This window comes from Etheostoma spectabile, chromosome 3 (assembly GCF_008692095.1).
Source record: "Etheostoma spectabile isolate EspeVRDwgs_2016 chromosome 3, UIUC_Espe_1.0, whole genome shotgun sequence".
In the NCBI taxonomy this organism is placed as follows: domain Eukaryota; kingdom Metazoa; phylum Chordata; class Actinopteri; order Perciformes; family Percidae; genus Etheostoma; species Etheostoma spectabile.
Window position 1 is genome coordinate 21,837,536 of NC_045735.1, and position 23,250 is coordinate 21,860,785.

The 23,250-nt window shown below is 41.4% G+C and overlaps 1 protein-coding gene and 1 long non-coding RNA gene across 3 annotated transcripts in view; one reads left to right on the plus strand and one right to left on the minus strand.

The window, feature by feature from the left end:
- Positions 1-19,045, plus strand: LOC116671649 (uncharacterized). The gene is made up of 3 exons (XR_004327317.1): positions 1-93; positions 7,534-7,536; positions 19,031-19,045. It is a non-coding gene; the product is annotated as an uncharacterized LOC116671649 (long non-coding RNA).
- Positions 19,046-20,155: 1,110 nt separating this feature from the next.
- The window catches only part of nectin3a (nectin cell adhesion molecule 3a), a 67,308-nt gene continuing 64,213 nt past the window's right edge, over positions 20,156-23,250 (minus strand). For both annotated transcript variants that reach the window (XM_032502629.1, XM_032502637.1), the window contains one exon: positions 20,156-22,300. In XM_032502629.1, coding sequence (XP_032358520.1) covers positions 21,645-22,300 — 656 coding nt within the window. In that variant the 3' untranslated portion in view covers positions 20,156-21,644. The remainder of the gene's footprint in view (positions 22,301-23,250) is intronic.

Here is a 23,250-nt window from a genome sequence, read left to right on the forward strand (position 1 = left end):
CCAACAGAAACCACTGTTCACCAACTTTTCCAAACAGCTCTGTTGTAGTCCAACCTTTACTTAGAGACGAATGTGCGTCACTTTGTAGCACACGTTATAATGCTCACCTAGCTGGTAGCGTGGCACGCCCTCAAACCAAGCTAGTAAGAGCAGAGGGCCGAAGAGCTCAGATAGTTGTATCACCATGTCCAAGAGACAATGCAGAATGAAAACTTTACATATGAAAGACTAATTTTGTCACATTTAAATAACTTACCACTCTGAAATGTCTTGCTCCAGTCTTGGTTGTGCAGCTGGTTCAGGTTGTTGTGATTGAGCATGTGCTACTCCCAACAAAGATGGAACAGAAGTGAGATGCCTCACTCTGTAGCTAAAACAGAGAGCTCAACACACAGGGTGAAAAGAGGAGCTGCAGCAATGATCAGTACAACAAAAATATGGTGTTTTTAGAAAATGAAACCATGTAAAGCTATTCTAGTACAACCTTTAAATACAATTATGAACCTGAAAATGAGCAGAATATCTATGTCTGCTGCAGATGTTTTTATGACAAAGTGACACACACTCTACTGTGGAAGATGAAATATTGCCGTTTATGAGATGCCTACTGCAGGAGGTAATAAATGAGTTAAAGATGTTGCTTTCGTTGACAGTGAGCTCTTAATTAAAGCAGTGTGGGATAATGAGAGTTCACCTCCTCTTAAGCATGCACTGCACTAATCTCAGCTGACACAACAGAAAATTCACATGCAACCTTAGACCTGGGGGACAAATTACTCTGGCACCGGCCAGGCAGGGTCTGTGCAGGAAGGCGAGCAGCAAATCAATACAGTTTTATAGACCTGAATCATGCCTAAATGTTCCTTCTTAGTGCTGCTACTTTTATCTTCCTGTCAAATGGCTGTTCAGGAGAGGAGAGAGGTGACACTCACACACATCCAGACTGCTGTGATGGAGATTATTATGTTTCCATTAGTTGATGTGAAGTCTCTATTCTGACTTTTAGATCTGGTTTTATAGCTGGTACCAGACACTGGACAAACTGCTGGCTATTACTGAAAATGCCAGCCACCCCCTGCACACCGTCATCAGCACCCAGAGGAGCCGGTTCAGTGGAAGGCTGCTCCTTCCCAAGTGCCGGACCAACAGACTCAAGGACTCCTTTGTCCCTCATGCCATCAGACTCTACAACTCCTCACTAGGGGGGAGGAGGAAATAGGGCAGAGGACAATACATACATACATACATACATACATACACAGTACACATACATGCATACACAGTACACATACATACATACACACAGTACACATACATACATACATACACGCACACCTGGACTTAAATTCACACCTCGTCACTTTATCACTTTATCACTTCAATACTGGACTCAACACTGACACTTTAATAATAATTTATGGTCTTTTGTTTATTTTATTTGACAAATGTTCTTATTGTTGTTATTATCATTATTGTTATTTTGTTGTCTTTATACTGTCTTTTTTTTAATCTATTTTTTAATTTCTTTTTTCTTGCTAAAACTGCTGCTGGAATTTTCAATTTCCTTGCGGGAGTCATCCCAAAAGGATCAATAAAGAGAAGTCTAAGTCTAAGTCTAAGTCTAAGTCTAAGTCTAAGTCTAAGTCTTTCCACATCGCTCAGATTCCGGTTACAGATTGCAAAGGCAAAAAGTACTTGATGCAAAGTTTGTGCAACACGTTTTGGATGCCAGCCTAACAAAACTCATGGCTGCCATCTATGGGCGCAACTGATGATTGAGAAGAGAATACAAATATGCAATTAATAGAAATTTGTTCTAATATTCAAATAAACACGAATGAAGAAGTCATGTTTTTTTCCCAGACATGGGGAGAAAATTGGGGATCAGTATCTTGCTCAAGGACACTTTGACACATGGATAGTAGGATTGAGGGATTGCACCATCAACCCAGAAACAGTGGTGGAAACTATGTTTAGTAAAGTACTGTTCATTTTCAATTTTCAACAATTGTAAGATACTTTCTGTGACTATTTTAATTTTATGCTACTATAGTTTTACTCTACATCCCAGAGTAATTATAAATCAAACATGCACAATTTATGTTGGGAAACACTTGTTTATGATAATAAAATCGTCTTCTGAGGTGAGTTTGAGCCTATTAACCACACACACACTCACACACACACACACACACACACACCACACACACACACACACACACACACACACACACACACACACACACACACACACAGAAGACAGGGGCCCTCAGAAATCCCTGTGGCGCCTCTTGTGTATGCAATGACCACTCAACCAGTGCATTCCTGCAGCACCCTGTACTGTAGGTCTGCCCATGTTAACACAAGTTTCAACACAATGCCATCAGAATCTAAAGGGGCATTCCCACACTTTCAGCCTCTAAGCCTCTAAGAGAAATCTTTAATGCCAGGAGTTTTCAATAGACACTATTTCAAATAAGCCTTTTTTTAGCCAGGAGGTGTCTTCAGTGTCCCTGAGTGACCGCTCTCTCTGCCTCTGCCAATAACACCCAGCCTGACCTTCCTTTTACCTACACTGACTCAGCATTTGCTGCTTAATGTTAAGTGATTATGCTGCTGGTGACGCCCGGTGGGTGTGAGAGGCATTTGTCAAGCATCAGTCCAATATCCTCTTAACCACTTTTTAAAAGCCTGAACAGCCTGAGGCCATAAATCCCACTATGTGGACATGCTGATCAGAAGCTAATTGATTCCTTTAATGGACAAAAGTTAAGGATGAGCAATAACTTCTGCCCTATAACTTTATTTTAAAGCATAAAGTCCCATTTAATAGTGTATCCTTAGGTTGATACACGATTTTCATGTTGTAAGGGACACATTTGTGTTTTTTTTGTGCAGTGTTTACTGTCAAAACTCAAATGTAAAGATTATTTTTAGGCCTTTATTTCCACAGGACAGATGAAGACATGAAAGGGGGAATGATATGCAGCAACGGGCCGCAGGTCGGAGTTGAACTTGCGGCCGCTGCATGGAGAAGTAAACCTCTATATATGTGCGCCCGCTCTACCAACTGAGCTAACCCTGCCACAAATGTAAAGTGTTTTAATTAGGAAAATGTAGTTGATTTGGTTCTTTTTCACTTTTCAAACTCATTCATTCATTCATTCATATTTATTATACAAGAAAGTTAAAAGTAACGCTACATTACAATATAAACGGGCCTGACTCAGTTTAAAAACGTTTCAGCAGGTTCCTGTTCTGCAGAAACATGAAACATTGAACGTGGTTACAGCACGTCGGGACAAACTCAATTTCATGAAACAAAGTTAGCAATCAATTAGAATGAAAAGTAAAGTAAAAAAAAATAAAAAATAAAAGGCAATTTTTGGGAAATAACTGATGTCATCCAAAACAACGGCAACGATTCAGAAATAAGTAGCAGTATGATTAAAGCAACTAAAACCTTATAGTTTTTGACATGATCTGATACATTAATTCAATTTAGCTAAATTTGATTTATAGTGTCAGATCATAACAAGAGTTATCTCAAGACACTTTACAGACAGAGTAGGTCTAGACCACTCTATAATTTACAAGGACCCAACAATTCCAGTAATTTCCCTAGAGAACAAGCATTTAGTGCAACAGTGGTGAAGGAAAACTTCCTTTTAGGTAGAAACCTCGGACAGACCCAGGCTCTTGGTAGGCGTGTCTGACGGGGCCGGTTGGGGGTGTAATTAACAGTGGCAATAATGGAACTAGAAATAGTAGTTGTAGTAGTTTATGGTGTAGCCGGGCACTGCAGGGCGTCACAGGGTGTAGCAGGACGGAGCAGGGCGTAGCAGGGCATAGCAGGGTGGAGCAGCACAACCTTTAGTTTACCTTGTAAGACCCTCTGTTCTTGCTTATAATAGGATATGGTTTATGACAGGATGAGAGTAACGCTTTGAGCTCGAAATCTCACATGGATATGAGATACAGGAGGTTAGGTTAAGGGCAGGGTTTCAGTGACTCAGGCCACAGTCAGTGTATGAAATGGATCTGTATTACGGAAACTAAAGTCATCAATAGGTTTCACATTTTCTGTACTGTATGGCAGCACTGAGACAGTCGGTCACTGCTGTGGAGATTAGAATAGGAATTCAATCTGCGTTTTATTTTAAGGGATAAAAAGTTATAATATTCTTGTATAGCTTCTGTAAAATGAGGAAACACAGATTTATGATTTTAACACTGTGACATGGTCAGTCAGTCCACAAGTTTGGTCCAGACTGAAATATCTCAACTATTAGATGGATTAACATAACATTCGGTAAAGACATGAATGGTCCCTTGACTTCTCCTTTAGTAGCTAAAAAGACTGATATTGGTGAGAGATATTGGACTTAGATTAATCAGGTGGCCAGAAACTCCAAATAAATGACAATGTTGCGCCAAAACTGCTGTGTGTGTTCTGTATATGTCAATAAGTTAAATTGCTAATGTCATGTCAACTTAAAAAAATGTTGATATATCAATGTTGTGTTCACAACTTGTTTCTGCTGCCCCCAAGTGGCCAATAAAATTAGTTGTTGCACCTTTTAAAATCCCAATTTGCATTCACGTACACAGTGGCTTCTCCACGAGGACTTTCTCAAATCCATTCCCTTATCCATTTACAAAACAGCGAGGAAGACAGTTGAGGAAAGTCCAAAAGAAGACACTTTGTTTGTTTTGAAAAGTTGACCAGAACCAACTGTGAGATAATGTCTAAACCCAGAGACACACTTTCTGCACACAGCTGCAACTGCACGGCCAAAGCAAACCCAGCCAGACCAGACTGCAGGGACTTCTGTCCTCTCTGGTGGCTTGGTTTGGTTGAGATACACTCCTTTATTATAACACATAAGACTCTGTCCCCCTATATAATTACTGACTCTCTCCTGACCAATAGCTGTTTAATGACATCTCGGATCTTGGAAGAAAAAAAGAGCCCAAAATTTCTATTTTTAGATTTACATTCCACTTAATAATACTGAGGGGGGGGGGGGGGTTGGGGGTTGGGCATTTTTGTGAGTAAAATTGGTCTGACTGGAGCCAGACGCAGGGGCCAGACAGTTTTATTGCATTGCGGGATTACTAGCTGGCTGAAATGAAAGTGTATCGTCACGGCTACCAGACCCGTGATCCTCACGGCTGCGAAGGCCCATTGCCTGACCTCTAAAAGGTAACACAGCCCAGGGGTTAGACAAGGAAAAACATGCACCTCAGCCAAAATAAGAAATGCACCGTGACATTTGCTCTGATATCACCACAGGAGACACCCAGATATTCAGCCAATTAGGAAAGAAAAGAGCCCTGACTGTGCAGAATGATGAGCAGTTCAAATCAGGTGAGATTTTGAGTTTGGTTGCACTAAAACTTCTCTAATAAAACTGTTCTAATAATAAAGAGTAATAACAACTAGAAAATTCCGCAGAAATTTTATCAGTGTGCCTGCTATTGGGGCCCATCCACACACACACACACAATGGAAACATCAGTTAGGAGTCAGTTGGTCAACATGGCCGCCAGGGAACAGGGTCATGATAGGGGTGTGTGTCTGAGCCGTTTTCAATGTGTTGTATTGGCAGTTGGTTCCCTAGCGTGAAAACTTTAAGTCTGATAGACTCCATAGTTACATGTCTGCGACCAGAACAAGATTTCCTACATTTTGACCAGAAATTATGTCTGAAGAATTAAAACTGGAGGAGAGAGAGCAGTTTGTTTGTTTCAGAGCATCGTCCTGCAGCCCCTCCCTCTGTCCTCTCAACATCAGAACCTGTTGCTATGGTGATTTCGTCAGAGAGGGAGCCAGATTTTTTTTCCAATGTTGTCGATCTGCAGTTGGTGAGCCTAGCGCGAAAAGTTTTACTCCGATAGACTCCATAGTTACATGTCTGTGATCGGCACAAGATTTTCTACATGTTGACCAACTATGATGTCTAAAGAGGTAAAACTGGAGGAGAAAGAGACATTTGTTTGGGAGAAAAAAATCATTGAATCAGACTCCATGCATGGTTTTCTCATGATTTCTCGCGACAGTTGGTAGATCACAGCAAACAATTTAAGTCCGATAGACTCCATAGTTACATGTCTGCGACCTGAACAAGATTTCCTACATTTCGACCAAAACTTATGTCTGAAGAATTAAAACTGGAGGAGAGAGAGACATTTGTTTGTTTCAGAGCATCGTCCTGCAGCCCCTCCCTCTGTCCTCTCAGAAACAGAACCTGTTGCTATGGTGATTTTCTCAGAGTACGGGCCAGAGTCTTTCTTTCAATGTCTATATCTGCAGTTGGTGAGCCTAGCGCGAAAAGTATTACTCCGATAGACTCCATAGTTACATGTCTGCGATCGGCACAAGATTCCCTACATTCTCACCAACTATGATGTCTAAAGAATTAAAACTGGAGGAGAGAGAGCAATTTGTTTGGGGAAAAAAAATCATTGAATCGGACTCAATGCATGGTTTTTTCATGGTTTCTGTCGACAGTTGGTAGATCACAGCCAACAATTTAAGTCCGACAGACTCCATAGTTACATGTCTGCGACCGGAACAAGATTCCCTACATTCTGACCAATAATGAAGTCTGAAGATTTAAAACTGGAGGAGAGAGAGCAATTTGTTCGGGAAACTTCCAGAAATCCGTACCGCAGGCCCTCACTCTGTCCCCCACTCTAGCTCTGAACATTCCGCCACATACACACACATTAGAAAATCTGAGCCGGTCTGAAAACGGGACGATACGTAAACTGGGATTTGGGAGAAACCGTGCTTGATATCTGAACGCCCATTCAGCCCAATAAAGCCCAAAGTCTTGTCTTCGGTTTAAACTTTTAATCATGTTTCTACGTTAAAGTATGGCGATGCAGCACGGTCCCAAAGAGAGGGAGTTTTGAGCGATGTTGAACCATTTCCCGAACATTTCCCATTCATGTCTATGGGACATTTTTGGCCGTATTTTTGCCGATTTCGGTAAAACCACGCGGCAAATCTTGTTGAAAAGTCATAGCCCGCCATTCCCGATCAATACCCACATTTCGGTGTAATGTGTTGCGCGTGTTGGCAACGCTTTGGGACTAGTAGTGGGACAAAAAACAGGCGGAATAATAATAATAAGTATGGGCAATAATAGTCATTGTGCCGAGTGCTGCTATTGCAGCACCTCGGCACACTGAAATACACAAAATGCCACCCCAGCAAATAACACAGGAATTTTTAGCTATTATTTATTCAACCTTTTATTTAACCAGAATGTCTCTAGAGATGGAGACTTGGTCAAAAAGGTAGCATTGAGAAGTTAATTCACGTAAAATAAAATAAAACAGGACCTAAGGGGCATGAAAAATAGCAACATTAATGGAACCTTTAGTTGAATGTTGTTTAAATGGCTGATATCCAGCAGTGAAGGAAGTATAAGCTCCAATAATACCACATTGTAAAAATAGCTATTAAAAATTGCATACCAAATGTACCTAAAGAATCAAAAGTAAAATTATGTAATGCCTTAGTATGTGTTGCACTATTATGTATGAGATACAAGGGTAATTATAAGCAATGTATTAGTGTGTATGAATATGTGATTTATGTCATTTAAGTGCTTTTCATGTTTTAATTCAAATTGCACACAACAACATGGGGATGAAAACACACCTTGGGAAGGGAAGCTGAAGCAGTGAAGACACAATTAGTCCATGAGCCAGGGCCCCAAATTTGGGCCATCGGGGGACAAAGTCTCATAGTGATTTTTGGCGAGGCATACACCTCTAGTACTAGAAAAATCATGATAGCAGTGCAGGGGTGGTAGCGAAATCAAAAAAATGTTTTTGAAATCTGGTGTATATCTGGTTTAGGCTCATGGTAGCAATATTGCCAATATTCTATAATATGGTGCTTGGTATCGTTGTAAAGGGGACCTTTTAGGCTTTCCTTTAAGCTGGTTACTGAATCTCTCTGACAAACACAGAGGTCACATGACTTCTTTAAACCAGATATAACACACATTTTCAAAACAACTTCAATCCTCAAGGCACTCTGATGATTCAGAAAATGTATAATATACCCTTACTATTTCTTTGTGAGAGCCTTGAAAAAAGGGATTTTGCTGCAGCATTTGTCCCCCCGATGATACCAATCAACCCCCCTGGCTCATGGACTACATGGGAAGCCTGATCTCTCAGGAGGAGGTAAAGGTCAAAGGTCAGCATGTATATCCTTATCATCATTCAGACCATCACTCCATCCAACTAATGGAACCAGAGCTTCTCTCCACAACTGGTCCCCCCCCACGCATCTGAACAGCAAGCATTTACAAGTGATTGGTCAGCGGGGAGTAATTTGGAATCATTACCGCTAATAAAGCTGAGTGTGCATGAAGATTCAATCTGACAGGAAGAATAAAAAAAGGTGGGAAAAAAAAGGTGTCATTTGTTGGAAATCCATCTCAACCCGACACCAAGCGGAGAACAGGATGAGGCCTAAACGGCTTTTATCTAACAATTCCAGAAATGAAATGAAATTCAATCAACCTTTATTTTCCCTCCTGCTGGCGGAGACAGTGGAAACGTCTTCAATCTTCAGTTTTCCGTCTTCTATCCTTCCTCTGGAGCAGCGGGGGGGCAGCAGCTTCCAACTCCTGACCGTCGCTGCGTGATCGCAGCTCCGGCCAGTGTTAAGTCTCAGTAATTAAGACTTCACGCTGTTCGACTTTAAAAGCTCCTAAATGGGCCTCCCGCCTCTTCTTGTTAAAATAAATGGATTCGATTTGACATGAGTTGGGCTTCACCTCATCCTCGCCTCTCACACAACACACGCCTGTGTTGCTGCGGGAACAATAGAGTTCCTTTCCTCCTTTTGTCTATATGCTTTTGTCAACCTTGCTTCTGTATATGACCGTGGCTGTGTTTAATTAAGTCAAAAGTGCCTCCGTTGTAGATGAGGGCATAGATAATTAGGAAGTCAAGTGGTCAATCATGGAACAATTGTAGGAAGAGAAAACAAGTCGGAGACAAACAGAAGGAACGCTGATTACAGTTCTTTCTTCTACTGTCCCGATCTTTGAAAATGATGGGTGATTTTGGTTTTCCAGTCCATTATACACTCAGTAATCTAGCAAGGGTATTAGTTCAGTTAAGTAAGTTTGGGTTTTATGACTGCTTAATGACCCCAAACCACATTTGTATTGAAATATGTAGTCAAATCAATATGTTTAAAAATGCCAAAGTTTACAGGGGCCAGATTAACCCTCTACCGGGCCCTGCTGCAAAAATAAACTGTGAATCCCTTTTTACCCACCGTTCTTCTCTGTGCCTTGTGTACGTATTAGTTAGTGCTTTGTTTGTGGTAACTTTATGAAGCACAGATTTATTTAGGAATATGTCCAACAGAGGTCAAAACTCCAGCGACACTTGAAGTCTTACCTCATATTTAGACTAATGTGTTTGGCTTGTGGCCTTTCATCAGGGTCATCATGCAACTCGTTACAAAGAAAATTTATATAAGAGGAAAAAAAACATTAAAGACAACCAGTTATATACATAAACATACATATTAACCAATGAGGTAAATGCCCTAGATTAACACAAGATAAAGTGAAATTATAAAGGCTTTAAAGTGCCCATATTATGAAAAAAATCACAATTTCTGGGATTTGGGGGTTATTTTGTGTCTCTGGGGCTTCCACATGCATACAAACTTGGAAAAAAAACTATCCATGCTGTTTTGAGTGAGATACAGTTTCTTGATGTCCTCTGCCTTCAGTCTCCGGGTGAGCTGTTTAAAATCTGCACGGCTTTCTACGTCACTAGCCAAGACGAGGTGGACATTAACTGTTTAAACCTTTGTTATTGTAAATTTAAATGTATTTATCTTGGCAGCATTCCATAGTACTGTTCCTAAAATACAAGTATTATTATTAGGAACATGTTGCAAGAGAAATATGCTTATATGTAGCGTACCACAGTAAATAAGAGAAAGGAAACAAAATTATTAAATGCTTTTTAGAAGAAAACAAACCATGAAATGCACAAAAGATTTAAGTGGAGTCTGTGTTACAAAAGAAAAAACAGCCGTGGGAACAGACTTTAACAGAATTTAAATCTCTAAAATAAATTGGCTGACATAACAATATAAGTTATGACATTAACAAGGCTGTAATCAGAATGCTGTCTGCTATAGATGTGTAAATTCTCTGCCTGCCTCTGCAGTAATCCGGATCCATAAATCAGATATGCTAAGGCCGTGCTGATGTTGTTGTAACAAAAAAGCACATGTCCTGACTGTAAGCCCGAGTCCTGCTGATACATCATCCAGCCGAACAGCTGAGTGTGACAGGCTTCCCTTCTCCCAGTCAGAAGATGTCTCCTTGTTAGATAAAAGACTCCAGGGCTGCAAAACAAAGGTAGCAAACACAAATTACAGCTAAACAGATGTTTAAAGTGCCCATGTTATAAAAAAAACACTTTTTCTGGGATTTGGGGTGTTATATTGTGTCTCTGGTGCGTCCACATGCATACAAACTTGGAAAAAACTAAATGTCCTCTGCCTTCAGTCTCCGGGTGAGCTGCACGGCTTTCTACGTCACTAGCCGAGAAGAGGTGGCTAACCGTAGCACATGCTAGCTCTAGCATGCTAGCTCATTCTCAATGGCAAACCTCTGCTACAACACACACAGTTCACCATAATCTACAAACATAGTATAGTGAAATGAGATAAGTAAGACAATTCAGATTTCTCACTCTGTAGCTAAAACAGACACCTAAACACACAAGATAAAAACAGGATCTGCAGCAATGTATGTACAACAAAATATGGTGTTTTTAAATATGAAACCATGTAAACCTATTCTGGTACAGCCTCAAAATAGAATTATGAACCTGGAAATGAGCTTTATGAAACGTTATAAAATCTAAACGTTGACTGATTCATAAGAAGCTGAGCTTGCAGGGCTTAATGTGAGGTGAGGTTTTACAGCCTCTCATTTGCTCCAAGGACTTGGAACTAACAACAACCAGCCTCCGGTGGTGGTCTGCTGGCTGCTGAGCTCTGACACCGGGGCAGGCAGCAGTCACAGGACGAGCGCCGTCACGTGCACTAACGCACACAGCTGGTGGTAGCAGAGCGGAGAGTGGACGGCTGGACCGGCTGTCAGACTGCATCCACACGACCCAGTGTCCAACTGTTCACAGGAAGCATGCAGAGGGGAGTGCTGGGTGTCTGGTGGGCCAGATTAGACGGTGCTTCTTGGGTCTTGTGGTTGTCGCAGACTGACAGACACAAGCAGGTGAAGGAAACAGAGCTTTAACACTAAAAATAACAATGGAGAACAGAAGACATGCAGGCAGACACACACACAAGTCCCTGAAAGTGATAGATGGGGGCATTCTTATGTCAATATGAAGTCGTTTTTAGAAGCGTGGCTCCAGGAATGGAGACAGCAGTCGGTCAGACGGTCGCTCCATCACTTTGGTCCAGACGGAAATATCTGTCGGATGGATTGCCATGAAATTTTGTATTGACATTCATGTCACATAGAGAATGAATCCTAATGAATTTAGTGATCCCCTGACTCTTCCTGCATTCTAGTGCCATTATGACGTTGACATCTGTGGTTCGGAGTGAAATATCTAGACTTTTGATGGATTAAAAGAAAATTTGCTTCCAATATTCAAGGTCCTTGGGGATCTCCAACACTGGTAGTTCCATTACTTTCCTTCAGGCTCCTCCAGCAGGTCAACATTTTAACAAATGAGATATCTCAACATTTAGTGATATAATTGGCAGAAAATTGTGTCGACAGACATTCACGGATCCTAGACAATGGATTGAAATTACTCATGCGACCCTGTGACTTTTGCTGTAGCGCCACCAGCAGGTTGGCGTGTTTGGTTCAGGGTGAAATGTCTGGGAAACTATTGGATAGATTGTCATCACATTTAGTGATGGTATTCATGGTTCTCAGAGGCTGAATTGTAATATCTCTTGATTCCTCCTTTAGCGAATTGAGGTCAAATTTAAAATTTGTCCATGATGTGTCATGATTAAATATTAGCCCAACTAATGACATTCCCATCCGCCTCAGCTGTACTATGTGTTTAGCGCTCATATGTTAGAATGCTAACATGCTAAACTAAGAATGCTAGAATGGATGGTCTCAAGGCTGTTTTATGCTTCTGCGTCGTGGCGACGCAAGTCGCTCGGCTGTGGCCTGGTAGCGTTACATTTCCCCCGGCTCATTTCCTGGTTCACCTTCTCCATAAACAACATGAAATTAAGGAGAGGGTTAACTTTTCCTGCTGGAGATCTAGTCTCACCGTGGTCAGAAAGAACAGGGGAGACATTTTGTTTCTCTTGCTATGACTCTAGAGCCGCTACTCACCCCAAAGGTAATTGGTAATTTCTCACTTCTCCCTTGCTCTATCACCCATTCCCCCACACACACATGCCAGCTTGATGCACACACCAACGCACATGTAGACATCACGCAACTTGTCTATGCTACGGCGAAAGTTCTGCCTGAAGCCATAGCTCGAAGCATTTGTGTTTGCGTACTTGCGCTCTAGTACTTGCATGGGTTTCCGTACTTGCGTCCGTGTACTTGCATTTGCGTGGTTGATTGGGCCATGTTTGTGCCCTAAATCTTGTTAAATGCACAATGTTAACTTCCTCCAGGTGCCACCCATATTTTTCCAGCATGTATAAATTTGCAGGTCCAGTCCATTCCTTTATAGCCTGTTTCATTCAATTGTGTGTTGTTTCCTTTTTATACACTCTACGAACATTTCCCAGGGAACATTGCATTGTTTTGCTGGGATTAAAATTCACTGGAGATTATATCTGCTCCAGCACTGCAGAACAATGCTAGGGGATGTGGGGGTCTCCCTGTCACGGCCCAGGAAGATGGCTGCCCACCCATTCTGATCAGAGCCTGTGGCATGCCATGAGCCCAATTAGTACCTGATCCATAAGAAAAACTCAGAGCCTCATTTGTAAAATCATGTAACTGTCTACCCCTTGCACTCCCAACATGTGTGCGTTTTGTCTTTAAAGGTGCCTGTTACAATAGTGGGCGGCAGAGATGGTCAGTCTGCCAAAAGGAAGAACGATCCTATGGATGTTTTCTTACCGTCCTCACTACTCTATCTGTATGCTTGCACCTTATTTATTAGGCCACAGAGAAAACCACTCCATCATTCCAGTTTAATTTCACATTGTGCAATAAGATATGCTGCTCTCGCTTGTTTTCTTTAAACTGTCTCTGGAAAACTTTCTGAGTCAGCAGAGAGAAACGCAGCGCTTCGGAGCAGCAAGCCTTTCCACGGCAGCAGAGCGAGCTGGGAACACAGGATCTGATCTGTGAATGGGCCTCAGTGCAATCTGGAGCAACAATGTGGCTCATCACTGAAAACCTTCATTGTCTTTTCTCTCGGGTCTCAGAGGAGTCTCTTCACAAAGAGGGTTTTGTTACGGTGCCCAACCCCTCGGCATTCAATCTGCAAACAAGTCAAATTCCTCGCTCAAAGGTGATGTGGGAGGTGTAGGAGGGTTTATGAACCAGTCATGATTCAGATAAGAGCTATTTCTCACTTCGGCTGTTGTGAGATGTTTTATCAGAAACATTTGATTGAAGTATGTCTGCATGTGATTAGATAAACATACAGGAAGCATGAAGCAGTTGAGACAGCTTGCATATTCTGTCATTGTTTAAATGCTCCCATTGTACATCAGTACGTCGCAATGAAAACCCTACAATTGTGGCTTGTGAATCCCAAAAGGCAGTGTGGAACGGCAGTAGTCTGCAGACAGAGCAGAGGCCACCGGCTTTTTTTAGCTCCATCCTACAAAGAGGAATGGAAAGGTTTATTTTACAGTTTGTTTATATTTAAATTGCTTGGACTTTGGATTTCATATATATATATATATATATATATATATATATATATATATATATATATATATATATATATATATATATATATAGTAAATAAAGTATTGAAAAACAATGAAAGAAAAACTAAAGATTAGCCTGAGACTGGCTCTGCTTTATGCCATAATCTAAAAATAAAACTGCTGACTAAAAATCTCAATGATCTTTTAAGTAGCTGTCTGATGGTGTAACACGGAGTTCCTCAGCAGAACAAGTTTCAAAATCAAGTTTCTTTAGCAACTACTACATTTGTTTGGTGCTTAGCAGGTACAGTGGCTTGCATAAGTTTAAACACCCATTCTAAAGTTGATCAAAAAGACAAATAAAAAAACATCTTTTGGAAATTTATCTTAATGCCTTAATTCAAAAAAATTTGGAAAATCCAACCTTTTAAGGACACCAGTTGTCTTTGTGAATGAATAATGTATTGTAAATAAATAAATGTTCTTCCTTAAAATACAGGGGGCATTAGTATACACACCCCTATGTTAAATTTCCATAGAAGCAGGCAGATTTTTATTATTAAAGGCCAGTTATTTCATGGATCAGGATACTATGCATCCTGATAAAGTTCCCTTGGCCTTTGGAATTATAATAGCCCCCCCCCCCCCCCCCCCCCCACATCATCACATACCCATTACCAAACCTAGAGATTGGCATGGTGTTATTTTTTATTTCAGTTAGCTGCTGGTTTGATTTGCATTGAGAGATGATCTTATGGAAAGTTCCCCATGTCAATCTCTATGTATGGTGAAGGGTTCTTTCCAAGGACAAGGGAACTTTATCAGGATGCATCGTATCCTGAATCCATTAACTAACTGACCTTTAAAAATAAAAATGTGCCTGCTTCTATGGGAATTTAACATAGGGGTGTGTATACTTATGCCCCCTGTATTTTAAGGAAGAATATTTATTTATTTACAATACATTATTCATTCACAAAGACAATAAGTGCCCTTAAAAGGTTGTATTTTCCTAATTTTTTTGAATTAAGGCATTAGGATTTCCAAAAGATGTTTTTTATTCTTCTTTTTAATCAACTTTAGCATGGGTGTGTAAACCTATGCAAGCCACTGTATATATAATTAATAAATACTTCAAAATACATAATAATCTTAGGAAAAATGAAAACAAAACAACATCTCACTATTCTCTCATAAAGGGACAACTCCAAGCGCGTCCGGAGAGTTTTGATCTTTCCCCCCCGGTACTCGCCGCCACTGTCTCAGCCAGGTGGCTGCTGCCCTGAAGCCTCACACACTTCACACCGAGCAGAGGGCCAGCGAGGCCGCGGGCCATGTGACAACATTTTTGTTGTAACTGCTCCGCACTCTCCCACCCTCTGCAGCATTTCATTATTTCCAAACCCATGAGCTCAAACAATTTGTCTGTTCAGCTCAGTCGGCTATGGCCTTTGAAGTGAGCTCCCCGGTGCTGCGTTCGTGTTCATTAGCTAACAATCAGTGTTTTTGGAGAGGAGAAGGAGAAGGAGGAGGAGGAGGAGGAGGAGGAGGAGGAGGGTAGCAGTACAAAATAGAAGTGGCTACCTCTCTTTTTTATTTCTCCAGTGTGAATCAATAAATCCTGGAAGGTGACAAAGGAACACGACACTGTTCACACTGGCAGTGAAGAAGAACATTTTTACAAGAATAGTTTCTAAAAGTTAGAGCTTGATGCAGAAACCCCTCTTGACTTTAACATCTTTGGGTGGGGTCCTAAAGAATGTTGAAAGGACGCACTGCTGTTTTATGAGGAAACAAAACTAAACACATTTGCTGACGGATTCATTAAGTGCGAAAAAATGCCCCTGTAGCCATCTGACAAAGACTTAAGAAAGGAAACAGGAGACGTAACCCAAGCCCACCAACACAGCCTTATTTACCCCACACTGCCTGCACAAACATGCAGATGGTAGCAGTGATGGATTAGACCGGGGTCATCCCAGTCAGGCAACACCATGATAATAAAGTGAGTGCTTTTGGGCCGGGGCGACATGGCAGCTGAAGTGATGAAAGTGAAGTCCAAGAAGGGAGATTTCTGCCCAACATGCCACAGGAGATTAAGTATCTGGTTTCTCCTTCAGCTCTTAATCTGGACCTGTGGGGTCGATTGTCACTTTGCTAAACAACACTCACTGATAGTGTTCCTATCACCTCCAAAGCCAGGTTAACACTGGGGATTAAACACAGGCACTTAGAGTGGAAGGGCTTGGATTAGGAGTGCCATTGTAAATTCCTTTGTAAATGCTTTGAGGGCATAATATCAGTGTGATACGTTGACAATGTTCAAGAAGACATCTAAATCTCTGAGGACTGATGGATGACAGGAGGGAGTTGTGGGTGGTCAGCGGCCTTCCAGGCCCATGCAGGTGTGACAAAGAAACGGCAGCCTCTCTCGTTTCCCTCTATGAACCGGTGATGAAGAGGGTGCTGAGTTAGACAGGATGGAGAGCTGTGTGCAATGGGTCAGTTAGTAACTATCCCAGGTGTGGAGAGTGGAAGAGAAGATTGATGGCCACTGGTCTAAAAGACTGAAACATCTTACCTACAATCTATCTATCTATGTATCTATCTATCCTTATCTTTTTTATTTTTCAAACCCTGCAATTAACTATTGTTTTTTATCATGAATCTGTCTTTGTTTTCAGATTATCTCAGTAAACATTTAGTCTAAATGTAGCCATCACATTTTACCAGGTTCATGGTGATGCAAAAAAACAGCGAATCCCCACACTTACCACCAACTAATTTTTTTTTTTTTTTCCAACTTTAGCTAAAGCAACATACTGTGTGTGCTACATTATATATGAAAGCATGAGAATTACAAAATAGATTCCTTTGTGTAAGGGATTGTAAGTAAAACAAAATGCTACTCAGGAGATGCAGCTGAAGACCGCAGAAGAAATCTAGTAAGTGGAAGCTGTATTTATGTATTTATTGGACTAATGGTGTGATCTCGTGTAGCTGCCTTTGTTGTCCTGGCGTTAAAGTCATTTTTTGGCCGTTCTGGAGCTGCCCATTGTATCAGATCTTTAGCTTGCGCAGTTTTCACGGCATTTGTCGATGTTCAAATTTTCCTTTTTTTAGCGTTTTTTTTAAAGACTTTTCGTCGATGTTGGTGCTGAAAAGTTGGGACTGAAAGTTCATTTTTGACCTTTAAAAACAGCAGACAGAACCATCTCATCTCAATGTCCATTTAGTATAGCTTATCTGACTTTTTGAACGAGATACACTGACATTCAAACAGCTACAAATCAATGACTACTGGGAAAACTCCATCTGCTGAAGAGGTTTGTGGGATACGATCGAAAGCTCCAGAACAGCTACACTACTAAATGGACCTCGTAGGGAGTTTTGTCGACTAGTCTTTCCAAGGTGAAGAATTCACTTTCAATCTTAATTGTAACATCGATGTTTTGCAAGTATCTGTCACTACAAACTACGACCTTGTTATATACAGTATATACTATAAATACAAACATATACTGTAAATTGCCATTTGTGATTTAGTCCTCCCCTGCATCTATCTGCAAAGCTTTCAATAGATATGGCCATTCTAAAATATTAATTTAACACAGTATTCACCTAAAAAAAAAAAAAAAAAAAAAAAACTGATGCAAGTTTCAGAACAAACAAAAATTGTCCTCTGAAAGCAGAATCCCACGACACATGTGAGTGCAATAATGATGTTCTTTTAATGCAAACAAAGAAAATACAATCTACTGCACTTTCATCTCGGATTCCATAAATCATTCAAACAACATACAAAATAATTGGTCAGAAACTCTCGAGAACAAAGGGAATATGCAGTGAAAACAGGCTCACCCTCTACGTTATCAAGAGAAAGGAGCTCCTCCAACACATGTCAGATAAACTAATACTCTGTAAGAAATTATATACCTCATACAAAAAAAAATAAGATTTTTTTTTCAATAATAATAAAAAAAACAGCCAGCATATTTACAGGACAATATTTTCAATGAATCTGGCTTGCCTAAATTCCCAGTGAAACTTTACTTAATACAATTGTCTCAGTAACGAACTTGTTACATGTGTCCTTTCAAAGTGAATAAGGCATGACAATTAACCTCGTCTATTCTGATGTCTTGATAACAGCTCACTTTAAATATCAAGATGGAAGATGTATTAAGGGACCTGTCAGTCCTCCTTTTTAATGATAACAATATCCTTTTTATTAATGCTTGTCATTTTTCAAAGTTTCTGTGCATTGCTCAGCCCGTCTAAGGCACCAACTATTCAGTAGGGGAGTCCAGAAAAAAACTACATGAGAATATGAATCCAACAGCTAATCCTACGCTAACCTATTAGCCTTATGTACATGTATACAAACATTAGTGATGAGAAATAATGACCGTAGTAGGTACCAAATAATTTAATATACATGCAACTAGTTGGTGAGTGATCCAAAAGGATAAAGGACTTTACAAAACATTCATCACTTCAGCTCTTTTTGCTTTTGTCAAACAGTTGAAAGAAATAGATCCTTTTCAGAGCAGAGACAGCAGTTTGCATGGAGCCAAGTTGGCAGCCATGAATCAGCCATATATGAAATATATATATAGTATATATATCACAGAGTTTGAGCACTTTAGTTGCCAAGTGAAGAAAGAAAAAAAAAAGAAGTTAATTAAAAAGCCAAAGGTTTGAGGCGAGGACTGCTCTTCGAATGCGGGCTGCAGTGGCAGATGTGTGGCGGCTGGGTGCGCGGGTGTGTGTGTGGTGTGTGTGTGTGTGTGTGTGTGTGTGTGTGTGTGTGTGTGTGTGTGTGTGTGTGTGTAACGATGAGAGTGAGAGCGAGATTAAAGTAGTTTATTCTCAGACATCTAAACCTTTCGACCAAAGCCCTGGCATGGGAACAGCAGGGTGGAGAAGGGTTAAAAAAAAAAGAAGAAAAAAGAAAAGAAAAAATAAGAAGAGAGAAAATGTGCACCCACAATCTATAAAACCCCAATAAGAAAGACCTAAAATAATACCCAACCCCCCTGTACTGACTGTAATACACATATGGATCCTTCTTCTAGCATCATACACCCTGACTGACTAAACAGGGATCCTTCCAAAAAGGGTTACACTTTCCTTTTCATGTGAGGCCACTTTGATCCATGTATCATTTCTGAGAAGAAAAAAAAGAATCTCAAAGTGGAAAAGAGTCAAATCAAGCAGTGAGAGATGAGATCACTCATGATGTCAACTCTTTTGTTTTAACTCAACATCCCTGCGTTTGTTGTATGTAGGGGAAAGAAAATCCCTTTGGCTGCCATTACACAGAGAGCTCTAACCTACATGGTTCTTAAACACTCATGGATTCCATTTCTAGTTTCCATGATCGCTGTATATCCTCAGAGGAGCGACTGAGGAGCCAAACCCCAACATTACAGCCTGTTCTGTGATCCTAGTGATGTCAGCCGCGCACAATATTTCCAACTGGGCTGCGAGGTATTCGCGCAATCATTCTTCAAAACATACAAACTAAAGCTAAGGGGATCAGTTTATCAGTGTCCTCTTTTTCTATGCACTCCAACCTTTTTTTGTGTGTGTGTGTGTGTGTGCTAATTTACCATCATGAATGAGTGTCGAGCGGGAGCAGCAAAGCTGTCGGTGGTTTATGGAGCCACATAACGTCAGATGATGACAGCTGTGATAGTCAAATCTGGTATTTAAAACTCATTGCTTTGATCCCACGTTTAAAATAAAAACTATAATGACCAATTGGTGTTTGTGTGCAGACAGAAATCAGAGGATACAGAGGAGGGAAAATGGGAAAGACAGCGATGCAGCCTGTTATCATGGCTAAGTGGAGAGGGGCCAAAGCCTGGTAGGCTTCCCTTGATGTTTACTGACAACTGTAATGACAGAGTTGTGCTTTTTTACTGCAAGGAAGTGACTGGATTAACACATTTCAATAATAATAATAGTATATTTGGTAAAGTTATAACCCCCCCCCCCACCCTCTCTCTACAGTTTTTATTAGTAGTGGCAGAGTCTGCCATTCCTTCCTAAACCTGAGGGATTCAAAGAAAACAATGCATGCATGTAATCCAGTTTTTATTGTGAAGCAACCACAGGAAGTGGAAAGTATTTGTCACTGCAGTTAGCACTGAAAGCAATCGTTTATCACAAATGCATGGCAACTGTAATTTTCTGCATTTGCTTTGTTGGCGGACTATTTTTAACTTTTTTTTTTTTTTCTTTTTTTTTTTTTTTTTAAAGGTCCCATGGCATGAAAATTTCATTTTGAGGTGAATAACATTAAATGAATAACATAACTATGAGTCCCCCAACCTGCCTAAGGTCCCCCAGTGGCTAAAAATGGTGATGGGTGTAAACCGAGCCCTGGGTATCCTGCTCTGCCTTTGAGAAAATTAAAGCTCAGATGGGCCAATCTGGAATCTTCCCCCTTATGAGGTCATAAGAGGCAAGGTTACCTCCCCTTTCTCTGCTTTACCCAACCAGAGAATTTGGCCCACCCATGAGAGAGACATCAAGGCTTTTAAATGAGCAAAATGGCAGTTGGACAAGGCCACACCCCCAGTCTCCACCTTGCCCCCCCCTCCTCAAAAGCAACAGACTCATAAATGGATATGGACATACTAAGGAAAGCTCATTGTGGGACTAGCTCTAGTGGCTGTAATTCTGCACCAAGGCTGAATTTTGGGAAAGAGACAGATATGGTACTAGGGGACCACTAAGGTCTATATTAAAGCATCCAAAGATCACCATGTCATGTGACCTTTAACAAGATTCACCAGTTGCTGCTCCTGTAAAAAGTAGCTGCTCAAGGAGTGTCTGCTGCAGTATTCAACCACACGTGCTGTCACTACGGTAACCATGGGAGAGAGATATCTGTAAAATAAATAAGCTGAACTGAAGCTAAAAGTAAAAGAACCTTCACAGGGAGTGGCCTCTCTCTGTCAGCTGACAGGCTGGATAACTGACTGAAGATACGGCGAGTATGAAAAAGCCACTGAAGAACTAAGCAGAGGTTAACAAGAGGATTTTCTTTGTAATGTACTAGCATCAGTCAGTTTGTTTGTCAGTGTGATTCTCCCTTTTAAATCACGTGACTGACAAACCTTCCCTTTTACGTGATGATACATCTTGTTTTCAAAAAACACATGCAATATAATTTGCTTTAAATACTGGTTGCAGCCATGATGAACATTTCAACAGTATCAAAACGTCCTAAGCAATCAAGAGGCCATTTTGAAAAATGCCACAGAAGTTGTAAGGTTTTATGAGAGCAGAGCTCCATCGGTCAGGGATATAAATACTTCACTAACAAGGGTCTGAACACCTGGCCTGTGTTGAAGACACAAACAAGCAGAATACAAAACCTCATTCACATCCGTCCAAACTTCACTGTATGCCAAAGCCTCTTAAGCCCGATAATATCAGCCACAGATAATATCACTGAGGCATTCCAACGTATTTGTAGCTCCTTGAAAAGCTACAAAAGTGTAATACAATCCACATACACGTCATTAAGGTTAAGTGGTTACAATCAAGGCAGAGCAGTATTGTTCAAAGAGCTCGTTGTGTAACTCAGCTGTGAAATTGTATTCATCCTTTAACTGAAATAACACACCTTTAACGATATTTATATCTGTCACTTGGTAAATCATTCTCAATCAGTCGTTTGAATTTCGTCTGGGTTTTTTTCCCTCCTTCGCTCTTCTCCTCAAACATACCACTCCCTGCGTGAGATCACAGATCCGTCCATGTGGGACACGTAGTCGCTGTCTGTACCATTGTCATAGCAGTCCTCCGGGAGGTAGGGGGAGCCGTTGGCCACTATGGTGCTGTGCACAGGAGGCCCGCAGGGGTGCATGTTCTGGGTGTTGTAGTGATCTGGGTAGTAGTTTCCCTCCTTGAGGCCCCTGTGGACCCCCCCCTTGTCGGCCCAGTCGTCCCTATCCTTGTGGTCGGGGATGTAGTCGGGGTAGATGATGTCTCCGCCCAATTTGGGTTTCAGCTCCTGGCTGCCTTTGCTTGTCTTGTCCCCATAGACCTCCTGCAGCTCGTGCGGCTGCAGCACGTCCAGCTGGGACTCCTTCTGCATGTCCGAGGGTCCCAGGTACTGTTTGGTATAGTAGTCTCCTCGGAAGGTCCTGCGCTGTCGCATGAAGCAAGCCCCACCGAGAATCAGCAACAGAATCAGGAATAAAACACCACCTACGGCCCCACCGACAATAGTGCCCAGGCTGCCTTCGGGTAGGGATGCCAGGGTCGGGGAGGTAAACAGGGCTATCCGCTCGTCCGCGGCGGTGCCGGATCCAGAGGTGTCACGGAGGAGCGATGCAGTGGTGCTGGGGGCGGCCGTGGTGGGGGGAGGATCTGCAGAGCAAACATGTGATGAAAAGATTTAAACAGAGAGTAGAGACAGCGGAGGGAGTGAGGAGTCATAAAAATAAAGAAGGGGGGGAAAGACCACACTTTATGTTCTGAAACGACTGGAAAAGCAAGTGTGAATGGTTTTTAGATTAATTTATAGCAACACTGTACAGTGTGGAACAGAAGCATGTCTCTCCTGAGACTAAAGCATCTGTTGAAAGCTGTGCTGTAGAGCAAAAAAGAAGGAAATGAGAGGGGCAGAAAGAGGTTAAGTGAAAGGGATAGGAGGACAGCGGACATGCACTCATGAGCATCTGAGTAAGCGTGATTGGCTCTCCCCCCTTTCTTTCTAAAGCCTTGCTGTGGGGAAGTCATGTGAGAAGATGAAACGCTGTGTGATCGATGTGAGGTTCCTGCATCTGATTTGTCCTCCGGTGGCCGGCGTTTGTGATAGCAGCCAGAGTCGGAGAGGAGAGGATAAGTGTCTCCATTTTGACCTGCAGCCTCTGGGGCTAAGAGCAGCCTGATACCACTAGTCGATCTCTGCACAGGCACATCAAAGGCCTGACTATGAAGCAATAGGACTCGCACTAATAGAGGTCAGCATATCCCCGAGGTGTTTAGGTACTCGTTTATCAAAACCGGATTCCCTGTGGAACTGTAATCATTTCTAGGGCTGCACAATTAATGGCAATTTTATCAAAAGCGCAATAAGGACTAGTGCAATATCCAAAATCGGTAAAGGCAAACTATGTGTCAAACCATTCTGAATGATCTATTGTGGTGCTGCAGAGACGTCCCAGTCTACAAATCCTATCCTACAGACTAAAGAAAACATCTTTGTTTGGTACAGATCCTCACATAAATCACACTATAATCATGAAATGAGAATGATATGAAAATGATCATTCACTCCGATATTGTGAATGTATAATATCAGTCAAAAGAATCGT